The sequence below is a fragment of the Octopus sinensis genome, linkage group LG1 (assembly GCF_006345805.1).
Source record: "Octopus sinensis linkage group LG1, ASM634580v1, whole genome shotgun sequence".
NCBI lineage: Eukaryota > Metazoa > Mollusca > Cephalopoda > Octopoda > Octopodidae > Octopus > Octopus sinensis.
In genome coordinates this window covers 92,496,693-92,514,192 of record NC_042997.1, presented here as the reverse complement: position 1 = coordinate 92,514,192, position 17,500 = coordinate 92,496,693, and the positions used below count along the sequence as shown (strand labels likewise).

The following is a 17,500-nucleotide window of genomic DNA, read 5'->3' as shown; positions in this document are numbered from 1 at the left end:
AATTTAAGTTTATTCGTAAGATACTACTTAGCGATAGATTTGTTGTTTGATAGCAAGTATACGAGGTGTATAAAGTTAGGCTTTTGTATATACATGTTTTAATAGTATTAATTGTAGTTTTAAATTTCTTATAATTAAATTAGATAAACTTTGATAAACTTAGATAAGTTTCGACTAAAGATTGGTCCAGGCCATGTCTAATTTAATAGCATAACTTAGTTATTGTTTTTTTAAATTGATATTCGCTAGTTATTCCCATTGATAATTATATTTATAGTATTTATTCGATACTATATTACTATGAATTGATTATTTCTATAAGTATTTTACATAAGATTTCCGAAAGTTCGTTTAAGTTTGTTTATTTGTATTTTGAAATTAGCTATTTCATCTTTAAATATGAACAATTAATTTATTAGGTTTTTATTATATGTGCATATATATTTATTTATAGAGATTATTTTAGATCTTAATTATAATATTTAAATACATTTATATATTTTCATTGATAATTTATATATAATGGTCATTTTAAAATATTTATGTAATTAGATATAGATTAATACCGATATTAGATTATTGGTGGGTTTCCTACCTTATAAATTAAAATTAATATTTAACATTATAGTCGATTTTGATATAATTCTAATTGTTAAGTTTTATGTTTCTAGTTTGATAATAGAGTTTATTATACGTAGAATTATTATATTATTTATATCTTTAAAATATTGTTTAAATATTTCTGATTATTTTTTAGATATTTCAATTAACCTGAAGATTGACTGTAACCATAACTCGAATTATTAATTGAATTTAAATTATTGTTATTCGAATTGTACAGCCATGAAACGATCGTAGTGTTTTACTCTTTATCTTTTATTAAACTTTTAATACTTTTGATATATATCTAAAATAATATAAATTAAATTAATTTTATGTATTGGCTTATGTTTTTCATTGTTTGATTTGCCTAATAGTGGTTTTATCCCTAATTTAATATAACATGATATAATATATATATATATATATGTATTCTTTTTTTTATTCTTTTATTTGTTTCAGTCATTTGGCTGCGGCCATGCTGGAGCACCGCCTTTAGTCGAACAAATCGACCGTAGGATTTATTCTTTGTAAGCCTAGTACTCATTCTATCGGTCTCTTTTGCAGAACCGCTAAGTTGCGGGGACATAAACACACCAACATCAGCTGTCAAGCGACAAGTACACATGCGCCTCCCTATATATATATATATATATATATATATATATATATATATATATATATATATATATATATATACGACGGGCTTCTTTCAATTTCCGTCTACAAATCCACGGCCCGAAGTAGGAGATACTTGCCCAAGGTACCACGCAGTGGTACTGAACCCGGAGCCATGTTGCTGGTAAGCAAGCTACTTACTGCACAGGCACTCCTGTGCCTATATATATATATGTGTGTGTGTGAGTGTGTGTGTGGTGTGTGTGTGTGTGTGTGTGTGTGTGTGTGTGAAACAGTTAAATCAAAGGATATTAAAGTGAAGACCCTGAAGAAACTGCACCGGTATTATAGTAGGTTGTATTTGCAACGGTTACTAATTGATGCAATATAAACATGCGTGGGGCTATTTGAAGCTGTATATATATATATAAGGAACTAAAGATAATACTAAAGATAATATATATATATATATATATATATATATATATATATTATATATAATATATATATATATATATAAGAATTTTTAGCGTAATAAGATAAAAAAAATCCAATGCTGTATAGATATTAGAGTATTTATAGATAGAAGGTCTTACAGCTGTTTCCAGGATATTAATAAATAATATCCCTTCATCGGAGACGGTGTGAGAGGAAAAATTAAGTCATTTCGCTGCTCCAGGCTAGAACTTCCCTTGCCTACATACAGCTCTTACTAAGATTCCTCTCAGACTTGGCAGTATGTATCTCGGAGTAGTTGTGTGTCTCGAGATACTGTGCAAGACTTTTGGTGAATATGCCCTGACACTTATAAATCACTACGAGGTTGTTACATCCTGATGGGAAAGAATTCTGGCGGTGAGCATTAAGTTGGTTTATGATAAAACTGGATATGCGACAGTCTTCTATAGCTGAGAGGTGTTACCAGTCATCTTAGATCACTGTTATTAGATCATGGATCTATTTTTTCTAAACGAAGATAGTTATACTCGGGAACATACCACACACACACACACGCACGCACACACAGACACACACACACACGTACATACATACATACATACACACACACACATACACACGCACAAACTAACAAACACAAACACACACACACAAGTCGTACTACAATGCTTCATTGCTCATGCATCTTTTGCAATATAGATCATGGATATTTGGTCTGTAAAAAAATCTGTTGCGGTGGAGAGTCTTTCAACGAGAACGAGTCTAAGTGTGCTGGAAGCATTTAGTTAGAACTCTATGTGTCAACAGTATAATGAAACGGTCTCTGGTGGCTTGGAGTGAATGGAAGCTGTTACCAGTAGACCGCTGTGTGACTGAGCAGCCCTATCTTGGAACCCACTGCTCATTCCAACAAGGAAAGGCCCTAGAAAAGGTGACCAAAAAATGAGACATGCAAGTAAATGTCTGGTCGGAGAACAGCATCTCTGAGGACCTGTAGAAAGCTATACCTTATCAAGGCTTCTTACATAGAATATAAGAACACCGCATGAAGTTGGCGACGTCGTTGCACCCACTTCTTAGATAGGATTCTCTTTAATTAGAACTACACATTTTTTCCAAAAGAGCTACTCTGAGAGTAGTCATCACTACTATGACATCGAATTTGCTGTGTGAAACAGGTCTTATCGAACCAGAACTGGGAAAAACGGATCGGAAAGCTCTTGACCAACAGTGATTTCCAGAGAAAGCTAAATACGTATAAGATTTCATAGATGCATCCACTACAGGCCCCTATTGACTACAGCATGACCAAGCTGACAGGTCTTACCCACCTGTGCAATAAGGAAGCTCATTGTTGGCTAGATCATCTCAGTCACGGTTAAGTCGACAACCCTGATATTTATAAGAACATTCTTTGCTCTTTATAAATTTCGTTGGCACTCATGGTATGGATGATAAATGTTCTTCCCCACTTAACTTTCACACTCTGTTAAAATTATCAGATTTGTGACAAAAAATATGTGTTAGATAAGAATTTTAACATAGTCGGTAAACTCTTGAATGATATGCGTTCTACGATACAATAAAAGCTCTTTTTGGCCCTGTGTATTGTTCCATTTCTATAGTAAAATCATTAGACAACGCATTTCAACTAAAAGCTCAGCAATAGTACAACGCTTGGGTGAGCACTTCAGACAGCTGCTATATATATATATATATATATATATATATATATAGCAGCTGTCTGAAGTGATATATCTAGCAGCTGTCTGAAGTGATATATATATATCAAGAAATAGAAATAAATTAAATGAAGGAAAATACACACACTTGACATAGTTTTAATATGTTTTTAATATACTTTATATTGTATTTGTCGACCGGTTTTGCTTTCGCTAATCATGAAATTCAAATTATTATAATTTCGTATTTTCTTAAGAAGATTTTACTCCATGTTGTATGTGGAGAAGTTTATGAATGAATGAATGATTCAGCAAGTAGAAAAGTCTAAGGATAGGTGATTGGTGATCGTTATTATTGGGGACATGGGAGGTAAATTAGATTCCCGGAAGCACAGGTGAAGTTGGTTTTAATTGTGAACCTTTCTTCTTGTTTGAATAGGAATTCTGAGCCTTCCAGTAGGTTGGGGCATGTTTCACAGTTTTGGCGTCCACATTTTTTAACTGTTGGTTTCGTGGTTATTGTGTAAAGCTTTGTTAGATGTCTTTTCGACGATTTGCGTTGATTTTTCTATTTGATGAATTTGTGTTTTCAGAATGTAGTTCATTTTTAAATCTAATTTATGTTATAACTTGCTCAGGTTGTGGACATAACTATATAAGACAGACAAGTATGACACTGAGACGGAGAACCACACTACATAAGGAACAGATCCGGTTCACACAATACAGACAGATTCCTTTGAGCAACACATAGAGAAATGTGCAGGTAATATCCAACCAAACTTCGCAGTTTTACCCATATATTAGTGTAAAGAAATAATTTCTATACAAGAACGTTTAAATAAAGAAAATTTATTCATCGAAAAATACAGAATAAGTCTATATATGAACGCATAACCAACTTTGATCCATGAACACATATCCATCACTCACTGTACATATTTCTTCTCACTACTTTAACTTTTGAGTTTTTGAGTATATTTACAAAGTATCGTCCGGGCAACTAGGGATTGATCAAATATAAATAAGAACAAAAGTAACACTGTTCTATATTTAAGAGATGAGGAATTATGTACATTATTTACATTTGACGGATATTTGTCCTCATCTTGTTTGTTGTTAGCACAACGTTTCAGTTGATATACCCTCCAGCCTTCATCAGGTGTCTTGGGGAAATTTCGAACGGGTATGTGGTGTAGTGGTTAAGAGCGCGGGCTGCTAACCCCAAGATTCTGAGTTCGATTCTAAGCAGTGACCTGAATAATAATAATAATAATAATAATAATAAATGCCCTGATGCAGTACCAGGCAGTGGCTCTCATGGCTTCTGATCTTAACTGATTGGAAGTGTTATCATGTACATTGTTTTGTCTTGGTATAAAAGATGGGCTACAGCAAATATTCTGCTCAATACCACAGATTTGCTTGTCAGTTGTTTGACCTTAACCAGTTGAGCATGTCCCTTAGTGGCTGACGATATGTGCATCTCTGATCACGAGCAGAAGTAGTTGAGAGGGATTCTTTGGGGTTTTAATAATTCACCTCTGGAAACATGGGTGGTTCTTTCAACATCCTTAAACAACCCTTATTCAGGGACCTTTTGAGCGGGATTGGCTACTCAACCTGAAGAAAATTCTAACTGGGCCCCACCTGCAAGGTCATGTGCTCTTTATCTTGATATCAGATCACCATGTCGCGCACATGTGGTTGTGATGCATGTGCCTGGTGTACCTTTATCAGACGGGTAGTCATGATGGGTATATTGGGCTTCGTATATTTTACCCCAGTGTCAATTTGATGGCATGCACTGCTCTCTCACTCAATAATAATAATAATAATAATAATAATAATAACAACAACAACAACAACAACAACAACAACAGCAACAACATCGAAAAATACCTCAGGAATGAGAACCCAGGTTCGAAATTTCCCAAGACACCTGATTGATGAAGGCTGGAAGGTAAATCAGCCGAAACGTTGTGTTAACAACAAACAAGATGAGAACAAATATCTTTCAAATGTAAATAATGTAAAAGTAACATATTTTCAAAATAAAACATTAAAATATCGAGGCTCAGGAGTGGCTGTGTGGTAAGTAACTTGCTTACCAACCACATGGTTTCGGGTTCAGTCCCACTGTGTGGCACATTCTACTATAGCCTCGAGCCTACCAAATCCTTGTGAGTGGATAGACGGAACTTGAAAGAAGCTTGTCGTATATATATATATATATATATATATATATATTATATATATATATATATGTATATATATATATATAATATATATATATATACACATATATATATATATGCATACATATATATATATATATATATATATATGTATATATGTATATATATATATGTTTATATATACATACATACATATATATATATATATATATATATATATATATATATATATATATATATATATATATATATATTATATATATATAATATATATATACATATATATATTCCCTCATTGAAAGAATGAGAGCAAAGATTACAACAAAATAATCTACACTCCTCAGAGGTTCAATTCCATATGACTTCGGCAGGAAAGATGTGAGACATTGTACGATAAGAGGAAACGTAGATGCATTGGGTAGGCTTAAATGGATAGGACAAGTTACTTGCTATTTCAGAGCGGCAATAACAACTGTTACAACAACAAATTTAAGGCAAAGAAACAACGCAATTGTGAGTTAGCGGGTTTGAAGTATTGGTGAATGAGTATTCAACAATTAACAAGATTGTCGTTTTTTTATGTTTTGTGTGTATGTAGCATATCCATGCAATATTTTGTGCATACACAAGAATGTATGTAGTGGATCTGAGAATAGCATATTAACTTTATCTACATTTGTACATTATTGAATGTACAAATAAATGTTATTAAACGCTCGGATTTCTGGATATAAAGAGGAAGCCCAGTCTTTGAAATGCAGCTTTGGCAAAGTTATATTCTGAATGATTGGCATCAGAAAAGATTGGATATCGTAGGGTCCTTTCAGTAGTTTCTCGTCATGGCATAACGAGTCAGCAAGGGGGCATTTACAGACTTGTTCGACTAGCTAAAAATGCCAGCCAAATCTTTTTCAAATCAAAACTCAATGTTTTACAAACATGGGACTATGAAGTCCTAGACGTGCAAAAATGTCAGGATACCTTCATAAGTATGTTGATCAGAGTTGGCTTGGGATCGGCAACATCAGCTTCATCCTCATCATCATTATCATCATCATCAACAACAACAACAACAGCAACAACAGCAACAAATGCTTAGCATGAGAAGCTTGATGCTCTAAGTTGTCTATGGGCCCAACCTGTTACTCAATTAAATGCATTATGCTGAAATAAATGACCAAACCTAATTCCTTGCAAAGCTGCCGTCACCGAAAACTGTCCGTTTGACTAAATATACTTCCTCCTACATATTATCAAGAAATAACTAATTGAGTAACAAACAATAAAATGTAAATGCACTTTTAAGATTTGCTAAAGGTTGTTATTGAAAAACAAACATTAGTGCTATAGTGTAAAATATATGATTAGATCCAATTGCACACATCTTACACGCACAGAAAGAATAAACAGCTTGGCTATTATTTGCATAGATTTTTGAAAACATTTGTTTACATATAATTTTTCGATTCTTCCTATGGTTGTTTAAAAATTGAGATAAGAAAACATATTTGTTTTGTGACATCGTTCTCCTTCCTACATGATGGCAATTATTGCAGCAGTTGATTGTTGTTGCTGTTGTTGTTGTTGCTGCGGTTGATTGTTCTTGTAGTCGTTACTACGGAATCATTAAATGTTTGTAACAGGTGACAGCCGACCAATCACATAATTCGCTTGCGTTCACATAACCGATGTCTCTTTAAAATATATCCTTGAAGACTAAATACATACAAATATATGCAAACTTGTATGCACACATACAAACCAGAATAAGTGACGGCTACAAAATACTTGATCAATAAAAGAGATAAGGGTACCTCCAAACCTCTACGTTGCAACACAAATAAAACACACACTCACACACATGTGTGTGTATTTATTTATCTATTGTGTATTTATCTATTTATTTATTTACACCTATATATGTATGTATGCGTATGTAATCTGTGTATCTTGCTATTTTAATATAATCATCTATCACTTTTGCTGTTAAACAGAGATCGAACACGTGAACCTAACCCACATGCGTTTTTCTTGGCTCTCCTTTTTATCTCTTTTCCTCCTTCCTTCCATTCCTAGTCTGTCATGGACTTACCTCAGGTATCCGATGAAGGGTAATGTCCGAAACGTTAGATTATTACTCTATAACTTTTCTTTCTTCTTTAAGCTTCACCTAATAATATTAACTGCAAACTTCCCTTGGGCTTTTGCTGCTTTTTTAGTAGCTTTGATACACTCGCACGCACACACACTCACACACACACACATACCTAATAAAGTGTCCCCTAATAATCCGTTGTGGTTGAGCATCTAAATGCTTTTGAAACACCTATTGCAAGGCTCCAAACATCCATAATGGCGTAACTTGCATATAAACTATAAAATAAACTTGTGTTTAACCTTATTTCTCAAATGCATAAATACATACATATATACATATACTTATATATATATGTGAGTATGTGTGTATGTATGTATGTATGCATGCATGTATGTATGTATATATAATACATACATACATATAGATACATATATATATATATATATATATATATATATATATATATATATATATATATATATATATATATGTATATGTATATATGTATGTATGTATATGTGTGTGTATAATAGACCCCTTCGGTCATGAATGACTATGGGATTTGCACCTAGTAAGTTCCCTTCCGAGGAGCAAGACTGGGCAAGATTGTTTATAAAAAACCAGCAGCCGCCCATGCATACCAGACTTCCCTCTCCACGCAAGCGATGTTATCCAAGGGAAAGGGATACAACTTGGCACAAGTAACTTCACGATTCCTTTTTACAGCTGAGTGAATTGGAGCAACGTGAAATAAAATGTCTTGCTCAAGAGCACAACACACACCTAGTCAGGGAATCGAACTCACTACCTCATGATTGTGAGCCCGACGCTCTAACAACTGAGGTACATAAATACATACATACATACATACATACATACATACATACAATCATACATACATACATACATACATACATACATACATACATACATACATACAATCATACATACATACATACATACATACATACATACATACATACATACATACATACATACATACATACATACATACATACATGATTACGGATTTATACAAGCTGCGCTGCTCAAGTAAGCATGTTCTGACATTTACCATTAAGCACTGCATTAGAAATTTAGTGAAAAAAATCGAAATATCTATTTAAGAATATGAGCTGAACAGCTTCTTTCTGTGACTAACATTGCAGAAACGCCAACATACCATTATGAAATTAAAGAACGCAACTTTCTCCAAATCCAGAAATTGGTACCTAGAATTGTGTTTAGTATCATTGATTTAATAGTGACTTTAACACTTTCCAACTTAAACATAAATCTGACATTTTGAGAAAAGGGTAGCAACTAAGCTCTTTGTAGGCCCTTTTAGGCTAATAAATTAATGTGATTGATCTATATCGTCATCTTCAGGAAAAGATGGGAATTTCAGAGTTCTGGAGAGGAAGGAAAGAGTGTATTGCAGAACCTGAGTAACGAAATACATTAAGGATGACTGGAGATTGCGGAGACAGATGCATCGAATGGATTGGTTGGCTATTAGCAGAAAAAGTGTCAGAGAAAGCAACATTACATATTGGAACCAGTAGGTATAGAATGTCGGTGAATGAATTTTGTCAATCGGCTAAATGCTTTCTTTTGGATGTTAAGTTCAGTAACTGATTAAGGTTAAAGTATTTTCTATCATAAAGTAGAAATTTAATATTTGGAATAAAAGTTTGGCAATGATATCACATGAAACATATTCAGATATAACGGCTTGTATTTATAACGACTTTGAATAGAGCGGGGATTTGGCTGTTGTTCAGGTATAGGGAGGTTGTTTTGCAAAATTTCTTCTGCTTGATAAGTTTAGCGATTGCGTCGTTATAATAGCAAAGAAGAAAAAATGCCATATTCTCAGGGAATGTTATTTGGATGTCTTTATTCAGGTTAGGCATAAGGCATACAAGGTTTCGTATGAGTGACGCCTGGGTGCGAAATGTAAAAGAACGAAGGTCATTAACGTATAGAAAGAGTACTGGAGACATAATCAAACCTTGGTATACACCAAAGCTCATAGAATATAGGTCGGATATGGATGGTCAATAGAGTGACAGGATAAGAAATTTAATAATGAGATGTAAGACGGATGGGGGTCAACCGTTGCAACTTAACTCATGGGCACGGTCGAAGGTTTTACTTCAAGGAAAGCAACAATACTTTCCGAAAGAGCATGTATGAGCAACAAATATATGTGCAAATCTAGATCTGGCTATTCGGAAATTGTAATGATTGTCAATGAGAAATGACAGAGTCATGGAAGCATTGACTGATAACCTTAATTATACTGGAAGTGACGGTGATACTTTGATATGTGGAAGGCCGAAAGCGATTGCCATCTTGGAAAATAGGACTAACCACATATTTCTATAGATGTGAATACAATCCAATGGAGTGGGAAATATCAGAGCGCGCGAAGACAGAAATCCCCACTCTCTCTCTCTCTCTCTCTTTCTCTCTCTCTCTCTCTCTCTCTCTTTCTCTCTATCTCTCTCTCCTCTCTCTCTCTCTCTTTCTCTCTCTCTCTCTCTCTCCTCTCTCTCTCTTCTCTCTATCTCTCTCTCTCTCTCTCTCTCTCTCTCTTTCTCTCTATCATTCACTCTCTTTCTCTCTGAAGGGCAATTTTTTTGGTGGGTGGGGAACGGGTTTATTTGGTTGAAAAGAAAGTTGAAATTTTCACTCATACTATTGATGTGTATGTGTGTGTGTATGTGTGTGTGCGTATGTGTATGTGCGCGCGCGTGTCTGTGTGTAGTGAGAGAGAGAGGTAGTTATACAATCCAGGCGTCATTTAAGAAACGTTTCAAGTACAAGTTTTTGTTAATCCGTTCTGCTTACTTTTTTTTTCATTATTATTTATTTGGTTTGTTTTTCTTTTGATATATTGATTTACCTATAGAATGGTTAGAACCTCACATGACTATACTCACCACAAACAACACATACATACATGTGCTTTTGTACGTGTACGTGTGCATGTGTGTGTGTGTTTGTGTGTGTGTGTTGTGTGTGTGTGTGTGTGTGTGTGTGTGTGTGTGTGTGTGTGTGTGTGTGTGTGTATGTGTGTGTGTGACTACAGAAAAATGCCACAAATATTCTTCCCGTCTATTTCCTAATCAAAACAAATCCAGGACATTACGAATAGACAAAGAATAGAGGTTACAAAGGCACTTGAATATGCATATATGTACACCAGAGCATTATGTATGAAGACTCTCTCGCTCTTTTTCTTTTTCTTCTTCCTCTTCTTCCTCGTGTTTTTAACAACGAAGAGAACCCGATTTACCAGTTCTCTTGACCCAAGTGAGCCTCAATATTGTTCAACCTAATCAATAGAGGCGTTCTTCAATCAAAAGACTCAAGACATACAACACCCGCTTGCCAAACATTACGATCACTATTGACATCTCCACACCCATACATGCCCACCCCACAATGGTTATTAAAAACCATTAGATTTTGGCAAATCAGTCAGATTTTCGTCGTCAGTGAGAGCGCTTACGTCGTCATTGAAAGCAAGACTGTCACACAGCACTTCACTTTCGTTGGGATTAGCTTGGTCTGTTAGCCTTCTCAGCTGATAACCAATTTTCGCCCATTTCTTGTATCGGATCAAAAGAATCGGAAGCAATTTTAACTCCCAGATAGTGTTATATTAACGCTAAACCATGCAGGTAAGCGCAATCATTATAGGCTACATCTCAAAAGCAAAAACACAACACGAAATTTCCTTCGATATCATATATATATATATATATATATATATATATTCATATATATACATGTACATATATATACATATACGTATATATATATATATATATATATATATACATATATATACACGTATATATATATATCTATATATATATATATATTCGTAGATATACTTACATATATCTAATGGAAATAAAATATATATATGTATACATATATACATACATACATATCTATTATATTATATATATATATATATATATAATATTATTATATATTTACACACAGATACGAGGAGAGAGACTCAGACAATAGACAGACCGACAGACCTACATTCAGTCAGACAGACTGAGAGAAAGAGAGAGAGAGAGAGAGAGAGAGAGAGAGATTGAAGTAAGCGTAGTTACTCTATACTACGACTCAAGAACAAAATAGCACTGTTCTCTAATGAAAAGTTGAAAGGTGGTGAAAGAAAACAAAATGGAAAAAAAGTGATAGGCATAGAAATATGTATGTGTGTACGCATAAATGCCCGCAGACATGTGTATGTGTATATTATTTGATGACGGATCTTTTTTTATTTACATATAAAGTAATATTTAAGGACTTGATGTAAGAAGGCCTTTTTTTCTCATGGAAGATTATGAGCTCAACTAATTTCAAAGAGAGGAAGCTGCTGTCGTGGTGCAGGCCTGTAAGAACACTGTAAGGAACGTGAACTAAAACCAGACAACTTGACGTCATGAACAGGTTTTGATTCCACAGAACAGATTTTCATCTTACTCACCGCTTAGGCTGGTGCGCAAAATGTATTATATGTATATGTGTATATATATATATATATATATATATATATATATATATATAGATAGATAGATAGATAGATAATAGATAGATAGATAAGATAGATAGATAGATAGATAGATAGATAGATAGATAGATAGATAGATAGATAGATAGATAATATGTGTGCGTGTGTGCATTTATTGGTGTCTGATTTTTTAATATAGTAAACCAAATTCGTGCTTTATAGATATCAGCCTATATAGATGCTTATACATACATATTGAAAGAGAGAGAGAGAGAGAGAGAGAGAGAGAGAGAGAGAGAGATCTGCTTCGATTTTTAATCCCTTTTACTCGTTGTTAATATTATTATGATATATGTATATGCATGTGCGATGATCCCTCGCAAATACTAATCGGACACAGAATGTGTATGTGTGTCGTTAGCCAGCTGGAAGAGATGTCTTCCTGAGGCTAAAAACGTCAGTAGCACTATCCTTTATAGGACGCCACACTTGGTTGGCAATTATATATATATATATATAACATTCTCTGTTCCTTTCTTGGTAATTCTATCTCTTCTCATTGGAAGGGAGCACCATTTTCTTCACAATTGAAGACAGATTTCTATCTAAGGAATTTTGCTATTATAAAATGAATATTATTTGAAAGTTAATATCAAGAAAATCCCGTTATTACAAATTCTAACAAACATTAACATTTTATTGCAGATCTTTGAAATGTTTTACGTCATAAGGAAATGTTAAGTTCCAAAGTTCTAAAGAATAGCCCCAAATAGCCAGTTAGGTTACCAAACGGCATTTGGAACATTAGTTTTACTTTTTATTATGCGCTATTGTGCTCTTAAGTCAAACTATTTAAGTAGAAGCCGACAATGATTTCTATGGAGAAATTTATTTACAAGAGTATAAGCCGAAGCTAATGAAGCAATGATTTCTATGGAGAAATTTACTTAGAAGAGTATAAGCCGAAGTTAATGACTCAGTATTTAATGAAGTCATTTTTTGGTGTGTACAGCGATAAACTGTACTTCATTCAGATGTGCACTAGAAACCGCCTCGGTTAGACACAATTCGGGGCTAAATTAGAATGACAGTACATATCGTTATGAAGGTCTAGATCGAAATATCATTTTCATTTATCATATGGAATGTATTAGAGGTTTTCTCAGTTGATACTAATTTTATAGTTATTTTTTTTTTTACATATATAAATACATATTAATATCATACATAGTGGTAGGGCGATGAACTGGCAGAATTGTTATCACGTGGCAAAATGCTTGGCGGCATTTCATCCGTCTTTACGTTCTGAGTTCAAATTCCACCGGGGTCGATTTTGCCTTTCATTCTTTCGGGGTCAATAAGTACCAGTTGAACACTCACTGAGTTTATGTAATTTAATTAGCCCCTCCTTCAAACTGCTGGCCTTGTGCCAAAATTTGAAGCCAATATTATACACAGAGCACATACATCTACATATGCATAACTTTTAACTTCCTATATGTATATATGTATATATGTATGTATATATATATATATATATATATATATATATATATATATATATATATATATATACATACATACATACATATATACATATGTATGTACGTGTGTGTGTGTGTGTGTTATAATCAACTTAATTTCGATTCCCTGTCGAAGTATCTTCTCCAACCACGCTAGTATTTTTCAGATAGGTATGAAATTTACAACGTACAAATTCCAATTTAGTATTAACTTTGGATCAAAAATTTAGCGTTAAAAGACCCACACAAACAGCTAGTACTAAATCGCTGAGCTGGCAGAATCGTTTACACACCGGACAAAATACTCAACAGTATTTCGTCTGTCTTAACCATCTGAGTCCAAATTCTACCGAGATCAGCTTTATCTTTTATCCTTTTGGAATTCGATTAAATAAGTTCCCGTCGAACATTGGCGTCGATGTAATCGACTAACCTTCTCCATAGAATTTCAGTCTTTGTACCTGCAGTAGGAAGAGATAATTTGCTAATACTTCCTTCGTTCCGCAAATGATGTGACCGCGAGTAACTTTCTAGTGGGTTGTATGTATGACCTTTACCAAACTATCATTGCGGATCATTTTCAGCGAGATCATTATCTCTGCCACGATTTGGAAAAGGATGACCAGCATAATTTTTCGCTTTTCGTTTCTCCAACACTTTGTACCCGAAGGCCTGCTTGTTTCTCTAAGAAAAAACAGTATTGTTTATAGTTTTTTAATGTATATCAGCATTTACAATAGATTATAGATAATTCCTGCACCCAAATAAAAAGAAAATTGTAGACGCTACACTGATGTGAAGATCTCTGTAGATTAAAGAGAGCGGTAAGCCTTCACTGAACCGCATTAAGCACATTAATCTTATCCGGTTATTATTATCTTCCAATCGATGGTAGCACAAAAAGTCAATAGATAATCTTTCTTCTTAAACCAGTAAAAAAAAACACTTCGCGGCTACGGCCATCAAATCTTTTCATTTCCTACTACATATACTAACATACTACAAAAATCACACCATCCTTACTAAGCTTTTATCCACTACACAAGCTCCATTTTTGATGCGCCAGTTAGGGAGGTTACATGTGGTAGCTTGGCCTGCTAAAAATAATAGCCAAGTCTTCTTCAAATCTCATCCTTCCATTTCTATAACGTCCGTTTTGAATACTATAATCCCGGACGTACTATTTCTGTAAAATAAAATACAGAATGGTCATAACTGAAATGTTTTTTTATCATAGTTTTGCTCGAGTAGACTACTTAACAACAACAGTAACAATAGCAAGATCAACCACACTCTAATTATAATTTAGCCCTCATTAAAACCTTCACTTCCCTCAGGCATTACTCTATAACAGTTGTTCAAATTCAATCGCACTAATGTCGCATATACATTTGTACCTCCATTGTAAGAAATCGAATCCTTAAACAGCTACGTTTATTCTACAGATTTAGAAATGAAAATAATTCATATTACATTTTCTTTCTTTCTTTCTTCTTTTCCCCATATCCAGCCATTTTGTAGTCACAACGCATTGTTCCGAGGAATCTCGCTTGTTCTTATTTTGCTTCAATGTTCACAAGGTAAGTCTGAATTTTTGTATAAGCTATAAGGCCACTGTTTGTGTTGCGCTATTCAGCCAGAGTGAGTGATGTATTTGTTGCGTGCTTTTACATACTGATTAGTAAGATAGGGTCTACTTTGACATTACAGTGATCCCTCGCTACTTCGCAGTTCAACTATCGCGGATTCACGACTTCGCGGATTTTAAAAATATATATATATAAATGTCAGCTTCATTATCATCATTTCTACTGTGCAGCAAATTCATCACCATCATCATTCAGATTTTACTTCAACTTCTTTCGTGTTGAGTACAGTAAAAATCTTAATTTTTTAAAATATAAAGTGTTATTGCTTAACAGTTGTCCTTCTAGGCATATACAGTTGTTGGATGTATTGTGTTATATGTGCTATTTTAAATAGATTTCTAGTATTACAGTCTGCAAAATTTTCTTCTGTCACTCTTTAGTCCTATAACATAGGTCCATGTGTTATAGGTGGCACCACTAACATGTTAATGACACAGATAGTGTTATCGCTATTAAGATGAGTTTTTAAATATTTTATGATCATGTCAAAATATCCATTTTCACTCTCGTTCGGACACCTTTCAAACACACGCACACTCATGTACATACACGCACACATACACACGCACACATACACACGCACACACAGGCACACAAAGACATACACACATATAATAAATAAATAAATGCGCCCTGTTAAAGTAGCCAGGCTCATGGGCCTGGTTTCCTGGTTTCTATGGCGTATGTGTTCCCCGGCTGGACGGGAAGTCAGTCCATCGCGGCATTACTCATTTTTGCCAGCTGAGTGGACTGGAGCAACGTGAAATGAAGTGTTTTGCTCAAGAACACAACGCGTCGCCCGGTCCAGGAATCGAAACATCAATCTTACGAGCAGGATACTGACACTCTAACCACTAAGCCACGCGCCTCCACATACACACATATACATACACAATTTCACTCTCTTCTGTACTCAAATATTTGTAGAATGCAGAATCGTCCAGCTCCTGTATTGTCTTCCCTTCTTGGAGTTCCAAATCATCTGCTCCATTGATCCCTCTACTTCGTTTATGTATCAGTTTCTTGCATTTCTCTAATATCCAAAGAAAACCTACATCCATGTCTTTGTTAAACTGTTAGACAATATTGAAGCGATTCTTACGCTGCATCCGGCTTATTTTTATTTCTAAATTTTTGCATTTCGATAGGTTTTCCATTTCTTTTTAGAGATACAAGTTCAGTGGATATATTTTTACTTGGTCAAGACTGGGCAGTCAAAGACAATATGGTTTATTGTTTCTTCACATTAACCACATATTATGCAGCCACTTACTGTGATTCATTACGTGTTTTTATTTGGCGGTTTCTGGTGAGAAAGGTTTTGATCTTGTATTGCAGCATCTGCTCTAAGTCTTGCTCCTCTCAACCAGTGTTGGGATTTGCCTGCATCTATTTCCATTCTACCCAATTTATTCCAATATTTGACACGAAGAGACTTTTTTGCCATTGTCTTCTCGTGGCATTCTGCTGTTCAAGTTTTAACTTAGAACTTAGTTGCTTTACAGATTTTATTGTCTCTTTTTTTACTTCATAGCCAACAGTTATTGTGGCCCCTGCCTTATTTTTCGGTTTCTTTGAAGGCCGAAAGCAGTTTTTTTTTTTACTTTTGTTCATCTTCTATAGCTATTTGTATCAGTTTTCTTTGATTCTGAATTAGATATTTTTGTAGTGCTATGGTGGATATTTTATTGTAGTTTTCTACTCGCATATCTTCTCTTCCACTTTCAGTTCGTGATATATGGCATCTTCCAATGTCAAAATTTGGATCATCAATTCTAAAAACACCTATTTTTGTTTATTTTCCTATCTAATCTTAGTTGTTAATGCCTCTGCTCACAAATGGAAAATCGTACCAACGTATTGTACTTATCTACACCTCCCTTTGCAATATGATTTACTTGGTCACGAATATATTACTGTACTAATAACTGCATACAACCTAATAATTACATACAATCGCTTAGCTATTAGTCATTATTCGAACCACTCGATCACCTGCGCCTTTCAACAATTTATTTAGGAAAATACAAATGAGATTGGATGGTATGTAACGTTAGGTAATTGCGATGGCTGCTACCAGTGCTGCTTAGTGGCATTATAGGCTCCGGGCAAATCAATGCACTGGGT

General features: G+C 34.3%; 1 protein-coding gene and 1 long non-coding RNA gene across 2 annotated transcripts in view; both read left to right on the top strand.

The window, feature by feature from the left end:
* LOC118763425 overlaps positions 1-9,935 on the top strand; it is a 12,925-nt gene extending 2,990 nt beyond the window's left edge. Inside the window, exons 2-3 of the long non-coding RNA XR_004999183.1 lie at positions 6,517-6,518; positions 9,926-9,935. This is a non-coding gene — a long non-coding RNA (uncharacterized LOC118763425). The remainder of the gene's footprint in view (positions 1-6,516; positions 6,519-9,925) is intronic.
* A 1,196-nt stretch (positions 9,936-11,131) lies between these two features.
* Positions 11,132-17,500, top strand: part of LOC115218849 (acidic mammalian chitinase) — a 32,441-nt gene continuing 26,072 nt past the window's right edge. The window contains exons 1-2 of the mRNA XM_029788801.2: positions 11,132-11,347; positions 15,235-15,304. Of these exons, the coding sequence (XP_029644661.1) occupies positions 11,342-11,347; positions 15,235-15,304 (76 nt within the window). The 5' untranslated portion in view covers positions 11,132-11,341. The remainder of the gene's footprint in view (positions 11,348-15,234; positions 15,305-17,500) is intronic.